We start from the raw sequence: 17,960 nt of genomic DNA, 5'->3' as shown, positions 1-17,960 counted from the left end.
GCTGGCTCTCATTTTTTCTTGTACTCTGATATCCCTAAGACCTGTGCCACAGGTGCAATAAAATCTGTCCCCAAGGGAACTTGCATATACCTCAGATTTCTTTTGCTTCCAGTGATCCCATCAATGCCCTCATCAAGCAGCTCCTGCACCTAAACAGCTGGAGAAAAGAATCTCTTCTGTGGTGGAGACAGACTGTAAATCTGGCAGTATGGAACAGGCTGATTGGGAGAGGTATGTGCAGCTGGAGAAGGGATTCTTTAGTTTCTTTATGAAGGTCATGTAAAATGTTCATGGATTTGGTTGTATTCAAGGGACACTGCAGCATGTGTGTAGGTGCCAGATGATACTCTGATTATCCACCTCTGCAAGAAGCGAGAAAAAGCCTTCAAAAATCTAGGTTGAGAAGACTCAAATTTAATACACTCTGCAAAATGCACTTTTCTTTACATGGAACAACAGATTCAAGACATTAGCAGCAGTTTATGGTGATGAAATGGGTGGACACTGTGGAAGACACACTTGGCATGGTGAAGAAAAGCAGCCCTTTCAGATCCATTACTCCCTGCTCAGCAGAGACACAAACAACGCTTCGCTGACAGAAACACTCATCTGCAACACTCCCAAGATCTGTTGGTGTTTGCAAGTTGCAGGATTTTCCTAAAAGGAATAGGAATTAGGGCATGCCTACATCTGACCATGCTATTTCAAGTCCAAGATAGGTTGCAGATTATTTATAAATCTCCCTGAAAAATAATGCTCTTTCTGGAGGCGCTTATATCTATTCCACAGCCATGCAACTCCATGGCCAATAAATCATGTTCTACAAGTTGTTTTATTTTGAAAATAACTTTTTAATATATATTTTGAAGGCTTATTTACAGTAGGTACAATTATTAACACTGTTAGATACACGGGCAGATGTGCAGATCAGCACACACATGTAGCTCTCAGGTTAATGTTATTTTAAGCTGTTTACATAGTTCCAAAATCTGAAATTTGTCCCAGTTGATATGGCTCTAACAAGTGTAAATGGAATAACAAATGTGTTACAGGCCAGAACAACATCTAAAGGATTAATTAGTTGTGTGTTCACACTTAACAAGCCTTCCGTCTAACAACTTGCACTGTACTTATCATATGCATGCACCCAGCTCCCAGGAGAAGCAGTGACAGATGAAAGACACACTGTCCATTTGGCCATCACTGAGTGAAATGAAATGGGAGAGGGAGAGGGAAAGGGAGAGGAAAAAAAAAGTAGATTTCACTTGAGGTTACACAGCAACAGAGCCAGAGGTTGAACTCAAGAACCCTGACAACCTTCCCCCCATGCTTCTGACTACATTCACTGTGGGGAATTAGGGCAAACAGGGAAGAGGCAGAGATGTTGATTAGAAAGAAAAACGGATAAGGAAGTAGTGTTATTATAGTGGGTCAAAAATAGAAAATACAGGAAGAGAAGAGAAAAAGAAAGAAAATTGAGAATAACAGATGAAAAATACTGAAAGCTACCATAAAAAGGAAGTAAGATGATATGATGCAGCAGCAAGCATAAATAACAGGAGATGCATAGATGAGAGGCATTTTTCAGACATGTTGAATAGCTGATTGTCAAAATATTTTCAGTAAATACACAGATGCTGTGTTTACCTCTACTAGATGTATTTACTACTGCATACAATGGCCTGGGTGGTAGGCTGATGTTGAGGGAAGACAACTCTTTTCTTCACTCCTCATTCATCCTAGTCCTCATCAGGTTTGCAACTGCTTCAAAAATATCATCCCAGAGCATTAGTTACTGGCTGCACTTGGCAAAACCCAAAAGGCAGCTGTGATCTTGTCCTCAGTGTTTTGAAAAGGAGAATTTCTTTAAATTCCAAATAAAAGCCACATAAAGACTTGAGACTTGTCATAGGGCAGATTCTTCAAAAATGCAGTGCTGAAGTTGCTGGCACTTACAGTATAAACCAGAAAGGTGCTGTGACTGTCCTGGAATTGGACACCTCACATCTAGGTGACAACCAGCAGCTCACCAGTGGAGTACAGCACAGCCAACACCGCTCTGTTTCCCAGGGTCAGGGTAGAGGTTGGTTCAGACCAGGAGATTGGAGTGGACATTTGGGACAAAAAATGGAAGATGGAAAGAATGGGTATGTCCAACCTCCTGTGCCCTATCTGTCCTTTCTAAAATTACCAAACACTCCAATAAGCTGAAAGACAAGACGTTTTTCACTGCTGTTAGCCAATATTGCATATGCCTGAACAAAGTCCAAACATATCCTGTCCTTAAAATACTGAAAGTGTTCTCCACAGGCTTCAAATAAAACTACCTTCCCATTGAACCCATTTTCCTGACTACCAAAGCCACTCCCCTTCCACGGCTCTGTAAAAATCAAAGCTGTCTGACACACTTTATTCCCCCAAAACAGTATTTATCAAAGCTTAATTTCAAAAATTTGACTGTTCTGCGACTACTGCTAATGGGGAAAACACAGGGCCCTGGCCTCAGCAGTTGCACCTATGCATGTAGAGAGGGAGCAGGCAGAAGTCCTACTGGTGGCACTGATGAAACTCATCCTTCCAAGGGCACCAGAATGGATGGATCCACACAGCAGAGGGATGAATCCACCCCCATGTCCTACAACAGCTCACCATCAGCACTAATCAAATCAGAAGGAAAAAGCACACAGAAAAGATTGCTTTGCTTTTTCATCCCTCAGCACCCAAGCCTTTTGCATTCCACTTCCCAGACCAACTGTTCACACGCTCTGTCACTTGACAACTACAGCCAGCTACAAGGATCTGCATCCCTGGAGGGCTGCATCTCCTGAGGAGGATGCAAGAGGCAGAGAAGAGGCATCATGACCTGCGGCCACAGATCTGCTCAATGTGGTAGATCTCCTTGGGACAGTCAGCAGACAAGATGAGAGGTGCATCCTCTGTTATCACAACATCATCCTCAATGCGCACACCAATGCCACGAAACCTCTCCGGGGCACTAACATCATCCTCAGGGATATAAATGCCTGAAAGAAGGAAAGGGAATTAAAACATACAACACACTCCAAAACAACACCTTTCCCTTACTGCACCATGAGAGCACAGTTGGATTTTCCAGCAACATGAGTTTGATCCTGAAAATTTTTTAATAAGGAAAGCTACTCTTTCATTCATGGCAGTTGGTGGGCTAAGAAAAGAAAGTGTCCCTCAGTGCCTACAGACATTAGCATATTGATAAAAACTTCCACAAATACAGCTGGCTTTTCTGCACTTCTTGCTTTCAATGCTATGTTCACAGTGATAATTTTTAAAATGTTCTGAATCGAGAGAGCGAAGAGCCAAGCATTAAATATCAGTTTCCAGCTGACAATTCCAAATCCAGTGACAAGTAGAAAGGAAGATTCATCAGGAAATGTCTAATTTGCAAAGCTAAGTTGTGAATGCCTGTAACTGCAAAATGCAATGCTTGAGACTTAAGTGGCTGGTAGTAGTTTAGTCACAGTAAAACAGAACACAGTACAAGTGGATTGACGTTGCTTCTTTTCTCTGCAATTGACCTGCACTGCTGTGGGTCAAACACTAACAACCTGAGATCTCCTCTACTCTGCTTCCTGTTGCACAGACAGTTTCTGTGAGTTTACTCATGCAATTTGTCACTTTGGCTGTGTTTGCGAGGGAAATAAGGTTTTCTAATACTGTAATAATTTTCAATTTCACCAGAAAGGACCAATATGCTTTGGTCTGAGGGACCAACTAACTACTGAAAGCAATACTGTTAACCTCAGTGTTGCATGTTTTTGTCCACCACTGACTGCATATCTTTTTACCTGGTTCAATGGTTATCACCATGCCTGGCTGGAGCGGGAGTGATCGAGATATATCTGGGGTATCATGAACATCCATGCCCAAGTAATGGCCCACATGATGTGGACAGTACTTTCGAACAGCCTAGCAGAAGACAAAACAAGTGTCACAGAGGCAGTTAAACACAATGCGTTGTCTCATTTTAATACAAAAGATGTAGAGAAAAGACAGAATAGTTATGTGCTTAACTAGCAATCTTATTGGCATGACTAGGTCACTAGGGGCTGCCTTCCATTTACCAGAGCTGGATGGCCCTCAGAACCCACCTGTACTAGGTACCAATTATGAGCATGTTGCAGACTGCCTTTCCCCTCACTGAAAAGGACAGCCTATCGCCACTTCAGCACATCAGGCAAGACTTCAGTTTTTGGCTAACTGAGCTTTGATGCCTCAACCCTTTCCACCCCTTAAACACCCAAGCCCTACATTGCTCTCACCAGCAGACCCTGGCAACCGGCAGCAGCTGATACAGCTGCTACGTGATGTGGCAAAGAAGTCTCCTGCACGACAAAGCAAATGCTGTGCTGATTTCACTCAGCAGCTACAGCAGGATTTTAATCCACCTCTACAAGGCACAGACACCGCCTCCCCCCCACACCATCTTAAACCCCCTCCCTCCGGAGAGGAGCTCCTTGACAGCCGGAATCAAAAGAGCTTAACTCCTCCTCTGCCCCCATGTTCCTCACATTCATTAGGGAGTGAGCTGCAGAGGCTGGTCTCGTCTGGCTGTGCTGCCGCCTGCTGAGAGAAACCGGCATGATCGCCCCAGCTCACAGAAGAGAACGCGTGCTGTTCCTGTGCTGACGCACAGGAATTGTCCTGTGCAGGACAATTAAACCTGGCAGAAATCTGTCTTGCTGCCAAAGGGGCAATTCTGTCACCTGGTTCCGCCATCTTTCTTGTATTGGCATCAGCAATCAAGCAGGTTTGCATGGAGTGGTACCAGATAAACTTCTCTAACTGTGAACCAATTCTATTTTATCTGCAGTCTCAGCTCCCTGGCAGACCAGTTGCCCAACCTTGTTCACCAGGTAGCTCTGTGAATCCCAATACTGACACAAAATGGTGCAGAAAAGGCAGCAGGTGGACTGACTAAGAAGAATGGGCTGCACCTTTTGGTGGCACTGTGGATTTATCTTATGTTAAACAGATCACAAAACTATGACTAATGGCCTGCAGCCAGCTTTGGACCCAGAATTTTATGTTAGTGCCAGTGTCTCTATAGGTCCCTTCAGACTGTCTGTAGTCTAAAGCTGCATCTACACTAACAACTGTGAAGACCAATGGGAATGGGTCTGCAGAGTGAAACAGCAAGTGCCAAGGACCAAATATTCATACTCTGTGATAAATGTTTGAAACGTATCTCCAAGTTTAGCCTTGTCTGAGAGAAATCCAGTCTTGTGCTGTGACCAGCCCACAACATGAATTAAAGCACAATACATAAGGAAAACTAGAACATACATCTCAAAAGCACAGTCCTGAGTCAAATCGAAGCCACAAACATAACCCAAGAGGAAAACAGTAATGCCTGGTAGAGGAAAGCTGGAGTAAAAAAAAACTTCCAGTACCTTGAAGAAGTGGCTTTCAGTGATGCTGCTCTTTAGGATCCCCAGCTCTTTCAGTTTCTGTCCAATAAGGCTCAGCATGAGGCTGTAGATGTTTTCTAGACTCATGCCTGGGGAGCAGAGGCTCAGGCAGGACTTCTGGATATCCAGGACAGCCTGGTATAGTTCTGCTTGGGGTTTGGTGAACCTGAAAACCATTGAGAAAAGGAACAAAGGTGATTTCTCACAATCAAACCTCTACCCAGAACCTATTTTGGGGACAGATTCCAGTCTATGTTGAAGCAGGGGAAGTAAGAAAGGAAAGCAACCAGCATCACTGCAACACACCGTTTAATACACCGAGGCAGGGTTTCTCAGCTGACAACCTAACCTCAGAACAAAGCAAGGTAAAGCTTCTGCAGAAAAAAAAAATGTATTTGAGCCAAAACATACAGAAATCAAACACACAACCACAGGGACATCACACCAGCAAATTCACAACTGACAGAGACATGTACAGGTCAACTAAACTCCTGCTTTCTTACACACAAATAGAGTCAGCCACAGCTGAATGCACAGAAGTCCTCTCTGCTCTTTATGCATGCTGTAATAACTGAGAACAGCAGTAATCACACATATTCATGCAGTAATTAATGAGGCAGTGGGGAATACAGCTTCTCATGCTGAAAGATTAGTTTATATAATTTGATTACTCTGAAGAACCACAGAATGGGACACGTTAAAACTACTCATATGGATAATAAACACATACACTCAATCCATAAATTATTTAAGAGCTTCTCAAAGTTCTTCAAAACAGCTTTGTCACAGCATACCTTCCATTGACAGGCCAGGTACGTGTGATGTCACTTACATAGCAGGAAGACTCACATCCACCATCTAGCAAGACCAGTTCACCATCCTGGAGAATAACAGAAAACAAAGCCCTGTGGATCAGTCCGGCTATTAACTGAATTGATTTTTTTTTGTCTGAGAGCAGGAAAGGAGATTATGCTTCTGTTTTTGCAAAGCAGCTGCAGAGATGTGAATTCCTTTTGCAGAACAACACCCCAAGTGCTACTGTTTATAAATCCAGTTGAATCGTTTCTCTGCAAGGTAGTCTCTGACTGTTATGCTTAGCTACAGTCTGAATGCTTAACACACTGATTTTCAAACATTTTGGAGTAAAAGAGACATCATTTTCCTTGAACTATTCTGCCCTCTCAGACATCAGTCCCATTCATATCTGGATCACTTACTCCAGCAAATTACACCAGTGACTCCTTTCACTAGAAGTTCTCTGCTAGTGACTGAGACAGAAGGGGTTTGCAACAAAAACAGGTTTCTGAGCTACCCACAAGACCATTAACAGCTAAAGATTTAGCCTTGTCATGATGTAGAAGGACCCAGCAAAATCATGTCTCTGACAGTGTTTCACTACAGTAAATGCACTATGGAATAGCTTGTACCATCTTCCCTGTTCTCATCTGGGACTTCCTTGACTGCTCTAAGATATACTTCTGATTCTATCTGGTGATGAAGAAAAAACTTTTGGAGATGTGAACCTCAAATTCACTTCAACAAAACTGTTCCATATCAGTTAAATCGCTGACTGTGTATCTTCCAAAAAGCCTCACAGAAAAGACAAAAGGGCCAGGAACAAAATCACTGCCTTGCTTTACTTCCTTAAAGGGGCTAACAACAAATAAAGCATCAAGATCTGTAAAAAGTTTGGATTCAATTCTCTATGGATTTACACTACGTGTAATCCAAGGCCTTTTATAGAGATTCACTCCACAGATCTGTGACTGTGCCAGCAGCCATGATATGGAACGACAAGGAATAATTCTAACATGTTACAGGAAAAAATAAGAAGCAGATTTTCACTGCTAGCACTTCCAGTGCTAGCTGCTATCATTGTGTACAGTTAAGTGCCACAAACACTTACACAGTAGATAAACTAGCAGTGAGCAGATGTCACGATGCCACTGAATAGACAGACCATTATCCATTTAAATTGCATTTTTACATTTTTCAGAATAGCTGGTTCAATTCTTTAAGTAAAAAATTAAATTACAGTAGCTACTCTCTTCCAAGCAATTTAACAAGCTGAGTAACAATTTCTTGGCTAAGGGAATTCAGCCTGTGGTTTGATTGTCCAGTAAGTGCCTTATGTCATGCACCTTGTCCTCTTTCTTTAAAGCTGGGTCCACTAAGTGGACTGAAGGAAATCCACATGAGGCCATAAGCAGGGATACCTTCTAAATTGGATACTTTGTTAGCCTGTTTAGCAACAAGATCTGTCGGAAGTAGCTCACAAAGGAAAAGAAAGAGTCAAGCTTATGGGTTTAACCTCCTACTTAACGGTTTTGAAAAAAACAACAACCCACAAACAAAACAATTGATAGCCATTTAACTGAACAACTTTAACAGAAGCAACTGAAGTTACATGAGCACTCCTGACCTTGGATGACAGTACAACAAAGGAGGCTTCCGTCTGCCAAAAGCAGCCTGTCATATCTTTTGTATGTCTGTCTCTGCAGATCATTTCAAGGTCCGCTAGCATGCAGCTTCAAGAAAAGACAAAGCTAGTGGGAAAGTTTCATCCTGCATTAAGACAGAGGGAAAATACGCTCCTCTGAAAAGTGAATAATCAATAGAGCAGTGGGGGAATACTGTTCCTAAAAATACTTATCTGAGTCTAAAGGTGAATTGTCAGGAAAGCTGGAGAGGCTTCAATTTAATAATGTGAATCTTCAAAATAAGACAAGACACATTAATTTACCTACAGCCACCTTACCCACCTCTCAATTTTTACTCCTGATTCTTTCCCTCCTTGTTCCCTTTCCTCACTTTGCTGACCTACAGAGTCCAAAATGCTTTTGAGCCTCATCAGGGCAGGAATGCACTATTATGCCTCATGTTGCAAAGCAAGGCCATGCACTGCAAGTGACAGTAGAAGACTCCTGTAGTGCTTTCACTCTGCCTGCTGTAGTGGTCCCCCTCTTTTGTCAGGTTAGCAATCCACCCAGCACTGCACACTGCTGCACATGGCGTGGGAGCAGACATGCTTGCTAAATGAAGTTGTTTGCAAGCTTGTTTGCAAATCCTTTTACTTCAGAAAATACTGCAGAAAGCATAAAGAGGAAAGAGACTAGATGGTGTAAAGTTAATATCTTACTGACAGGAAAGCTAACCAGGACAGGATTCCTATCCCCTGCTCAACTGAAAATATATGTTTAAGTTTTTTGATCTGTTCAGTCAAAACAAAGAGCAAGTCGGGAACACTACAGGGACAGTGTGTCACAGTACTGCACTCTAAATTACTGGGCAGCAAATGGTTTACCTTGATGAGCTGATTGTTCTTCACATAGTGCAAAGTGTTTGATCTGTTGCCACCAGCAACTACAGGGGGGTAGGCCAAGATGTCAGCACCACGAGCCCGGCACTCGAATTCAAACTGGAATACCAATTCAGAGAGGGGGAAACTTAATGTCAACTCAGGTAATTAACTGCCCTGAGACTATTATAATTCAGGTTCTACAGCTGTTTTCTTAATTTGTAGAACACATGCAGTATTCACTACTGAAGCACATTCACTGAATGAAGGCAGCCTGGAAGGTTTTCCAAGAACTGGAGGTAAAAATACAGAACTATCCAGTTTTCAAGAGTGTTTTAAACCTGCATCTGGCACCACGGAAGCTCTTTCTGGCACAAGCTGTTCAGTACTGTATCAAAATTCATTATGTGGTCATAAATCCAGGTGAGAATTTGCTCTTATATAAAGTAATGCTCTTAGTTCCCAGACAACTTTGCAAATTTTCAAAGATCCTAAATGTCAGCATGACAACAGTCGTGTTTTGCTGTTGTCTTTTAAAATTAGAAAGTGCCAGCATATGTACAGCAGTATCTAATTTCATGATTCTGTTGTATTAAGGTTTGAAAAGCATTCACTACCTTGATGTCTGAGGGGAAAAAAAAAACAACACATAAAAAGGTACTGTAAGCCTCAAGATCTTTACCCTTCTGGAGTGATGAAGCTGACGAAAGCATGGAAATTAATAAACTTACATCTATAAAGACACTTTATATTTGCAACATATGAATGTCTTTTCTGTAATTACCAAGGCCACGTGGCACAGAGCATTCCAAGATGCCTACATGTAGTAAAGTATGTTTTACGATTGTGATCTGGAGTAAAAAAAATTATCTGTAAGATACACTGTAATTAAAATAATTTTCTTCACAAGTCAGTACTACTGCTCCATGCCACGTCAGCACAGGCCCATCTATGTCACAACAGAGGGTCAAATCTGGCTGCTGTTTCTCAAACAGGCATATGACTGGAATTCTTTACAGAATTCCTTAAAAATGTGCTGGCCAATTAGTCTGCATTTTGTAACTGAGAGGTGTCTACACTGCTTCCCGATAGCTGCGGCAATCTGACGTAGTAAGAGGCTAGAATCAAGAGGAGCAGCATTTACAAACAGATGTTTTAACTATTTAAATCCTGTACAATAGAACTGCATTATAAAATAAGACAGAAACTGTATCTCTGATTGTTTAGCAGGTTTTGTATTTAAATACGGTAGAAAAATGCATCAATAGCAGATAAACTTAGACAACTACTACGTTCCTTCGGTAACGGTACAGGAACTACAGCTGAAGACTTCCTCGCGCTGACTTCCCTGCACACCCTAGGAACCTTAGGGGTTGCATGAAGGAGAAATGTGCTACAGTGGCAGGCATATTAGAGAGATCCGACAGTTCTAGTTTCCTGGAGGGATAAGCAACATCCAGCCCTTCTATCTCATCTCCAGCCATTAAGTACTCACCTTTGCATACAGAAAGGCTTCATCCACTGGGGATTTGCTGGCAAACATTGTCTCTATGAAGGCCTGTGAAAAACAAGGGCCATTCAGTTAGCAAAGAAGCCTGAACTTGAGATAAGTTACTTTTTTGTTTTATGTGGTGTCTTTTGAGGAAGGCCTAAAATCAGCTTGCCCAGAACACAAGAACCAGAGGCAGCCAAAAATGCAGAGTGGGGTCAAAACTAGAACTAATTAAGCTGTTTCCTATGAAACTGTATTTAGGGGCTGATTGACTCTGTTGTTTGAAAATGGATTAGATGATTGAAGCTGATCACATGGCTTGGTATTTTACAAGTTGTCTCACCTATGGATTTGCTGACATCTAATAGGAGTGCACTCCGCAGCTTCTCCTTCAGTGAAGGTCAAGCTGTGCCTGTTTTCTACTTGGCTATTTTAATAATATTCACAAAAATTGCATTTGAGGCTATCTGTCAGATTTGTTTAAAATTGGCCAATGAGTTCAAAAGATTTTTGAGGGGTAAGGGGGAATTTGGAGAAATACACAGGCCACATGTTCCCAAAAATCCCATTTCCTCAAAAACAACAGAATAAATGGGAAAGAAAATGGGTTTGGGAAGGAGAGAAGTTGGGAAGAGAGTAAAGAGCCTACCCCTTGTTCCTGAACAGATATTGCTTTTAAACAATTCTAACTGCTGCTGGCTTTTCTTCATTGGAGTTACACTAATAGAGAGAACCTGGCAGACCAAGTAGTCTTCCTATTTCTCCTTGTCTTGTGGAGGGAGCTGAGTCCAGCCAATGGTTGAGATATAGCAGTTCCATAACAGACTAGACCAAAGCTATCCCTCCAACCCATGTCACCCCATCAACAACCCTCTCCCCTTTCTTCTTGAAAGGAAGGCACCAGATAATCTCAAGAGCACGTGCCCCCATACCTCTGCTGTCACCCGTCCAGCTATCTTCATCCTTTCAATCTCTGCAGGAGATTTGACCAGCCGAAGGTTTTGCACTAGATGTCTGATGCCCTGGATGTGGTTTTTGTTCCGAGCTTTTATCTCAGCCAGGGGCTCCATGTAGTCAGAGTGCAGGTCTGTATGCACTGGTTTTGTCAAGTCATACCAAACAATGTTTGACTCACCTGGAACACAAAACAAAAGCTGACACAGATGGAAAGAAAGGTAGAAATGTCCTCCCCATACTGAACAAACTCACTCCCACTAAACTAGACCTGTTGCTATATTTGAGAAATTAATGTCCTCTGAATCTGCACTTACAGACTGCATAGACACTTCCACTGTCCCAGATTACTAGCAATCTCTTCCAAAATCTGGAAGATCACCTACGCATAGCATGTAGATTTGACAAATCCCTATTTCCATGCAAATACTGGATTTTATGGTCATCACTGAATAGATGTATCTCGCACAGATCCACAGAGTTTGTGTATCAAAGTTGCACTTGTGTAAGCCAAGTAGACACTGCACTGCAGGGGTGCATGTTCTGAATTGTTCTCTCATTTTGCCTGTCCTCCCTGATGCCATAAGGCTAATTCACCTTCTACCCTTCGCATGAAATCAGGGTTATTATCAATTACATTTAAGAATATCTTTTTGGGAAAACTGCTTATTTCAACCATTCAGAGAAGATGAGCTTACTGGGGACAAACATATTTACCCATGTGGAACTCTATTTAGAACAAGAGAGCATCTGCACTCTCCCCATAGGAGTGTTTTAAATGGGAATGAGTAGAAAAGCCATGATGAGTCACAGCTGAGGTCCATCTAGGCCCTCCTTTGGTGACAGAAGCCTTTGGTGACAGGTGCTTACAAAACATCTCTAAGAAACCAGGCATTTATGAAAGAGTATTTCATGTAGCACATCTTCCCCACTTCTGGTTTCTTCATCTCAGGGCTGCGTCTTCATAATGGTGATTAACTGCTTTTCATGGATTTCCCCCCCACAGAACTAGAAACTGAGAAGCCATTTTTACTTCCGATATTCCAAATCTTCCATGATCTGTAACTTAAAACTTAAAAGGTGTCAAAACCTGCCATCTCATAATTTTATTTGGTGTTCCTTTTGTTTGTACATTACAAAAACCAGCAACTAGTCATTCCTACTCGTCCTCTCTCTGCTTTCCATACCATACACATCTCTTATACCTTTCCCTCCATTTTTTTCTTTTTCAAACTGAGCAGGTTTGCCCAGCATGTCCCTCACACACACTCTGTACTTTTTATTATCCTTATTTGCCCTTTCTGTGACTCTTCCATTTTCAAAGTATACTTTTTTGAAATAAAATAACAAGAATCCCAGCTGGTATTTGAGACTCCAGCATTCATTCAATTTATTTGTGTAATCCCCCAAGCACTAGCCCTTTTTATATTGTCATAAACCTTCAGCTTCATTTTAGAATGCATTTAAGTACACCCTGGATTATAAATATTGAGGCTACATGGTGATGTTAGATGCTGAAAAACACATCTAAGTTTTGTATTTCAAGAGTAAGTCAACACATAGCTAGAGAAGGTGAGTAGACTAACAACCTCCCTGTGTGGATCATTTCCCAAGTTTATTACAAATAAAATACCTTCAAGTTCCTTAAGCTTCATGTGGTTCTGGTGCTGTCAGTAAAAAGATATGACTAAAACAGCAGCACAGTTTGCAATGCTCTCTTGTTTATCCTGTCCCTTACATTTCACGGATGAACACACTGGCATTCACATGGATACAAAAGAAATTCAGAGGGGAGGAAAAACTATTCTTTTCAAAACTACGTTTCCATGGGTGACCCTCAAGAAGCTAATAAGAACTTTCAACTGTCTTTGCCATACCGTCATACTCCCTGCACCTCCTCAAGTGTATGACAGTGTTGAATTGGTGTCACAGACCACCTTCCAGACCCTGCAAAGTACATCTCATCCCCTCCTTATATTGTTACCTTTCAGCTTGGTCACCAAATGCCTGAACTCCTCGATGGTGTAAGCTTCATCCACTCCTGTGAGAGCAATTGCCCCATCCGTACCTGATCTGGGCCCATCCCACAGCTCTCGGCTTGGATCTCTCCGGGGCACGAAAAGGATGGATTTGTGGGAGGGCAGAGCTTTGCCAGGAATGCTCTGCAGCACCAGGATGCTGTCAGGCTCCTGGAACCCACAGAGGTACAGGAAGTTAGTGTCCTGGTGGAAAACGTAGGGGATGTCATTGGTCATGTAGTACGTGGGGTTGGATAGCAGAATCACTGTGTGGTCCAACCCATTCCAGCCATGGGCTTCCTTCTGGATCAATGCCATCAGTTTGTGTCGGCGAAGAGCATATTCTACCTGTGACAATCCTGGGGTTACCTCTCCTAAGAAAACAAAACAAATCATATTGAGAAATTTGAGGCACTTGTGATATTTTATAAGTCTCATGTCTGATTCCTGTGTACTCCCTGATGCCTTTCATATGCATGACTGTTGCGATCCCTCGTTAGCCTTTCTGTTGCTCTCTCAAGCATCACTTCAGCTTCCCTCCCTACAGCACATCCTCACTCAATCTGCTCCTCCACCATGCAAAGACAGAAATTTATTTTAACAAATCAGGTTTTCTGATATGGATTTCTGTGGAAAAGCAGAAATCACAGAATCTGGTAGATCTATACAAAGATCCAAAATGGAAGTTTGGGGAAGGGGCAAAACAAACCAGACTTTGCTGACAACTGATGGGTTTTATGGCATATGGACATTGAACAGAAGATTACCTCCTGAGGTTGAGCATTAATTTCTTCAGATAAAGATAGAATGTCTACTCAAATACACACTAAGTCAACTCATAAAAGTAACTAGTTCTAAACCATAAGGGGTGGATTGAATGTTAGAGATACTGGGAGATCAGGCTGTAACATAGAGGGTGCAGAGTCTAACCAGTCACAAGATTCCCAGCAGAAAGAAACCACGAACTGGCTGGTGGCAGATTCTGATTAAGAGAAGGAATCTTCTCCAGGGTATATGTAGCTTTTCTCAATAATTAACGATTGGGATTTTTCCAAAGTTAAATACTATATTCCTAAGGACTCTAACTAAACAAATGATCTCGTAGATGAAAGTGCATTTTAAATTGCTCTCATCATGAAGGATATGAAGCACAGCGATCAAGATACTCACCAAAACCAGAATGAAGTTGTATGAACAACCCACAACAGCTTAAGTATGTATTTTTTAAAGTGTGAAACTCCTTAACTGTGATTTAAATTAATACATAAGTCTTAATCAGTACTTTGGCTAATAAGCTATTTTAACATAGATCGCATTTTTGTGCTGTTAACTTTCTACTTTCATAATCTGTCCTTCCTCTTTAATGTATTTTGCAGTGACAAGTCAAGAATAAAAACTGAAACTGGACTTGTACGATAAGTGGATTCTTGCATGGGTGGGGTGGGAAGGGGAAGTTCTATCCAAAATGTTTTTCCTTGACAAAGTAGAATTTAAGAAAATCACGTTATATTTGCAGTAAACTTTAGAACTTTTCAACAACATACATCCCCAAAGACTACGTGGTGTAAAAGTCTATGTTTTTTTTTAACAAAAACAAACAAACAAACCAACCAAAACAAAGTCACAAAACTTGTTTTACTCTGTAGATCTAGAAATGAAGTTTAGAAGCTGCAAAAGGGTGGAACATGGGAACCTCATTTATCTTCTAACTGTGAGACCTGTAAATCCTCTTTGTCTTAAAGGTATTTGCTTTTTAAAACAGTAAGTGCAGTGAAACTATGTAATACTATTTTAAGTAAAACACCACTCCTTTAATACATGAAAAATTACTATGGACAAGGAAAACTCACCTCCAGTGTTTCAGCTGTGAGTACTTTTAAAGTGCTGGCCTCACTTAGTGTGAGCTGTTAATCACTGCCCTGAGCAACCTGATCTAATATTGATGTCAGCCCAGATTTTAGTAACTTCCTGAAATCCCTTCTGACCTGAATTATTCTACAATTAACTATACAAGTATATGGCTATATATTTATCTGTTCTCCCTGTATACCTGTCTATGGAAAAAGAACATAGAACCAGAATGTTTTTCTGGACACACTCCTGAATGTATTTTACTTTCAATTTTTTTTTTAGATTTAACCACTGTTATCTCATACCTACATGCTCATTTTCACTAGTCTCATATAACTGCAGCACCTCAACTTCTCTTTCATCAGTACCTTCTAACTTTATAGCCACAAGTGTCTTTTTTTCTTTCTTTTCCTCACAGCTTGAACACTTTTCTAAAGGGAGCATGTTCTTTAGACAAGTGGTGTCCAACTCTCAGCAAGTCTCTCCCCAGTCTCCTTTTCTGCATGACACCTTTATTTTGTGATTCACAGGACGTTAGATATAAAATAATCTGGCAGTTTTACTTCCACAAAGGACTCTCCCTTAATATAAATTGTATTTGCAGGACAATGAGATCCCAAGATGCCACTGCCATGAAAGGTCTGCAGTGCTGAAATCAGTGACATCAAGCACTCCACGAGAAAAAGGTAAAAAGCTAACTCATGAAGCCTATTTTTGGAATCAGTATCATCTCAGACAAGGAAATTAAGTACTAAATATAATTACTAATGAGGTTAATCATAAACAGCTCAAATCATGGATACCTTTATGATGCAGCAAATCAACACTCTGTCCTAGACACCTCAGAAAAATAGAGGCAAGAAAGAATACCAACAATTGGCTCATGCAGGGCCTGAACCTAACCTGGTTTGAGAAGGTGTGGGTGTGTGAAGGGGCTGGGCTGGCCCAAATACCGGTTTGGAATCTTCTTCTGCTGGGCAGGCTGGATGGAAAATCTTCGGAGGGCACATGACTGGCAAACTAGAGGAAAAAAAAATGCACCAGGTCAAGGTAAAAGACCTTTTCAGTTAGCAAACTGCAGAATTATAGTTCAGTCATCTGACTCCTAGGAGCATTAAGTCACTTCATACAACACTAAATATCCCTCCTTACCTTCTCCATATGCTGTGTGCTACAATAGTTGTTAAAACAATGTGCACACAACTCAACTAATGGTGAAAGAGTCGTAGAACAGATTGAAAGAAATGAACGTATGCTAAACCTGACAATCCAGCAAGAAAACACAGAAAGCTACATCGGTTTGCACACGCCCTGTATCTACACTTGATGCTCTCCCCTCCTTTACTTCCCTCAAACACTGTAGGACTTGAAGCACACCTGTGTATCATCTTTTCTTGACTACAGCTTCAAAAAAAGCCCATCCATACTGAACAATCACACAGTTTTCAAGGCCTTTCCAGTTCTTTTTTTTTTTTTTTTTTAATAATGCCACAAAGAAACTATTGCATAACACAGGTTTATCCAGCAATGCAATTTTTTTTCTCCATGAAATATACTCAAGATTCCCTGTTTATTTATTTAACTTGCTTGACAGTAGCAATAGCCAAATTGAAAACAGTTCCTCATACAGCTATGTATCCTACTTCCAAATCCACAGAGCCAAAGCAAAGAAGCGTGCATTTGGGAGCAGGGGGGTATGCACAGTAAGACAAAAGCTTAAATTATCATTGCTGAAACTTTACCAACTTTAGAATTACCAATCGCAACTTTTTGCAGCTGAAGAGCTGCTTGTGCTGATGTTTTGGAAACTGGTTCTCTTTTATGTCCCTTGCCACGTGCCTAGTACAAAAATCAGCTCATGCTGCCATAGCACGGCAGGGACCTGTTGGAACAAATTATAATCAACTCTTCACTAGCGTTAAGAACAACACAGGCTGAAGAGCTGCCTGCCTTCCAGGGAGCCGAGGCTCGGCGATCTATAGGAGAACAGATGGACTACCTCTGTGGCAGCCAGTATGATTAGCTGCTAATTGAAGATTACTTTTGCACGGCAACCGATAGCCCTAACACAGCAGTGGCAGTGTGAGGACTGACTGGAGTAACAGCCTGGGGATCCAGGCAGGGAAATATAACCACGGCTTTTCGTGCAGTTTAGACACGGAGTGTTTTCATTGTTTCTCTCTACCTACACAGAAGACAGCACGGTATCTTGCAACGAGACAAAAGAACGCGACAGACGCTAAATAAAGCGGTGTTTTGAAGACAGCGAGGTGGTTTCCACATCGTTGCTTTATTTTTCAAATCAGCCGATCCTCCCTCGGACTCAGGGGAGCCCCCGTGACGGGGACCACGACCCCGCTGCCGGGCAGAGCCGCTTCCCCGCACCCACAGCGAAGCCGAGGCCAGGGCAGCCCGGCAGCCCGCCCCTCAGGTGCCGGGGAAGGGAAGGGAGGGCTCTGAGCGGCGATCCCGGGCCGTCGGCCACCTCAGCGGTGCATCCCCGGCCGGCGCCTCCGGGCCCGCTGCAGCCGCCCGCCCCCGGCTGCCCCCGCCCTCGGGGCTGCACCGCTGGGGCGAGCGAAGAAGGCGCGTGGGGGAAGAAGGAGCCTCTGACCTGAGCAGCCGCGCCCGCCCCTCACCGCCGCCACGAGCCTCCGGGCCGGAAGGCGCGACATCTCCCGGGCGCACGGCACGGCGGGGCGGGGCCCAACCCCCCGGCATGGCGGGGCCTTCCCCGCCGCGGCGCCGCGCGATGACGCCGCCCGCCCTCGCCCGCCGCCAATGAGCGGCGCCGCTGCGGCTTAGGCGCCCGCAGGGGCCGCCTGCCAGCCCGCGGGGGAGCGCGAGAGGGAAGCCGGGCACGACGGGGCCCCGGCAGCGGGACGGGGGGAGCAGCACCG

At 42.7% G+C, this 17,960-nt stretch overlaps 1 protein-coding gene across 2 annotated transcripts; it reads right to left on the bottom strand.

Moving 5' to 3' along the window:
• Nucleotides 1–827: 827 nt before the first annotated feature.
• XPNPEP3 (X-prolyl aminopeptidase 3) lies at nucleotides 828–17,949 on the bottom strand. Of its 2 annotated transcripts, none has more exons than XM_051635504.1 (10): nucleotides 17,675–17,949; nucleotides 15,964–16,080; nucleotides 13,176–13,583; nucleotides 11,170–11,372; nucleotides 10,241–10,303; nucleotides 8,752–8,865; nucleotides 6,242–6,327; nucleotides 5,430–5,613; nucleotides 3,825–3,945; nucleotides 828–3,023 (listed from the first exon to the last, which is right to left on the bottom strand). In XM_051635504.1, the coding sequence occupies exons 1-10, from the start codon at nucleotides 17,733–17,735 to the stop codon at nucleotides 2,857–2,859; spliced, it is 1,524 nt and encodes a 507-aa protein (XP_051491464.1). In that variant the 5' UTR covers nucleotides 17,736–17,949; the 3' UTR covers nucleotides 828–2,856. The 2 variants fall into 2 exon arrangements, with proteins under 2 accessions (XP_051491464.1, XP_051491474.1); XM_051635514.1 differs by having other exon boundaries at nucleotides 13,260–13,583.
• Between the last annotated feature and the right edge of the window lie 11 nt (nucleotides 17,950–17,960).

The sequence above is a fragment of the Apus apus genome, chromosome 1 (genome assembly GCF_020740795.1).
Source record: "Apus apus isolate bApuApu2 chromosome 1, bApuApu2.pri.cur, whole genome shotgun sequence".
Taxonomy (NCBI): Eukaryota; Metazoa; Chordata; class Aves; order Apodiformes; family Apodidae; genus Apus; species Apus apus.
The sequence above is the reverse complement of the archived record's forward strand: the minus strand, read 5'-3'. Positions and strand labels throughout refer to the sequence as shown.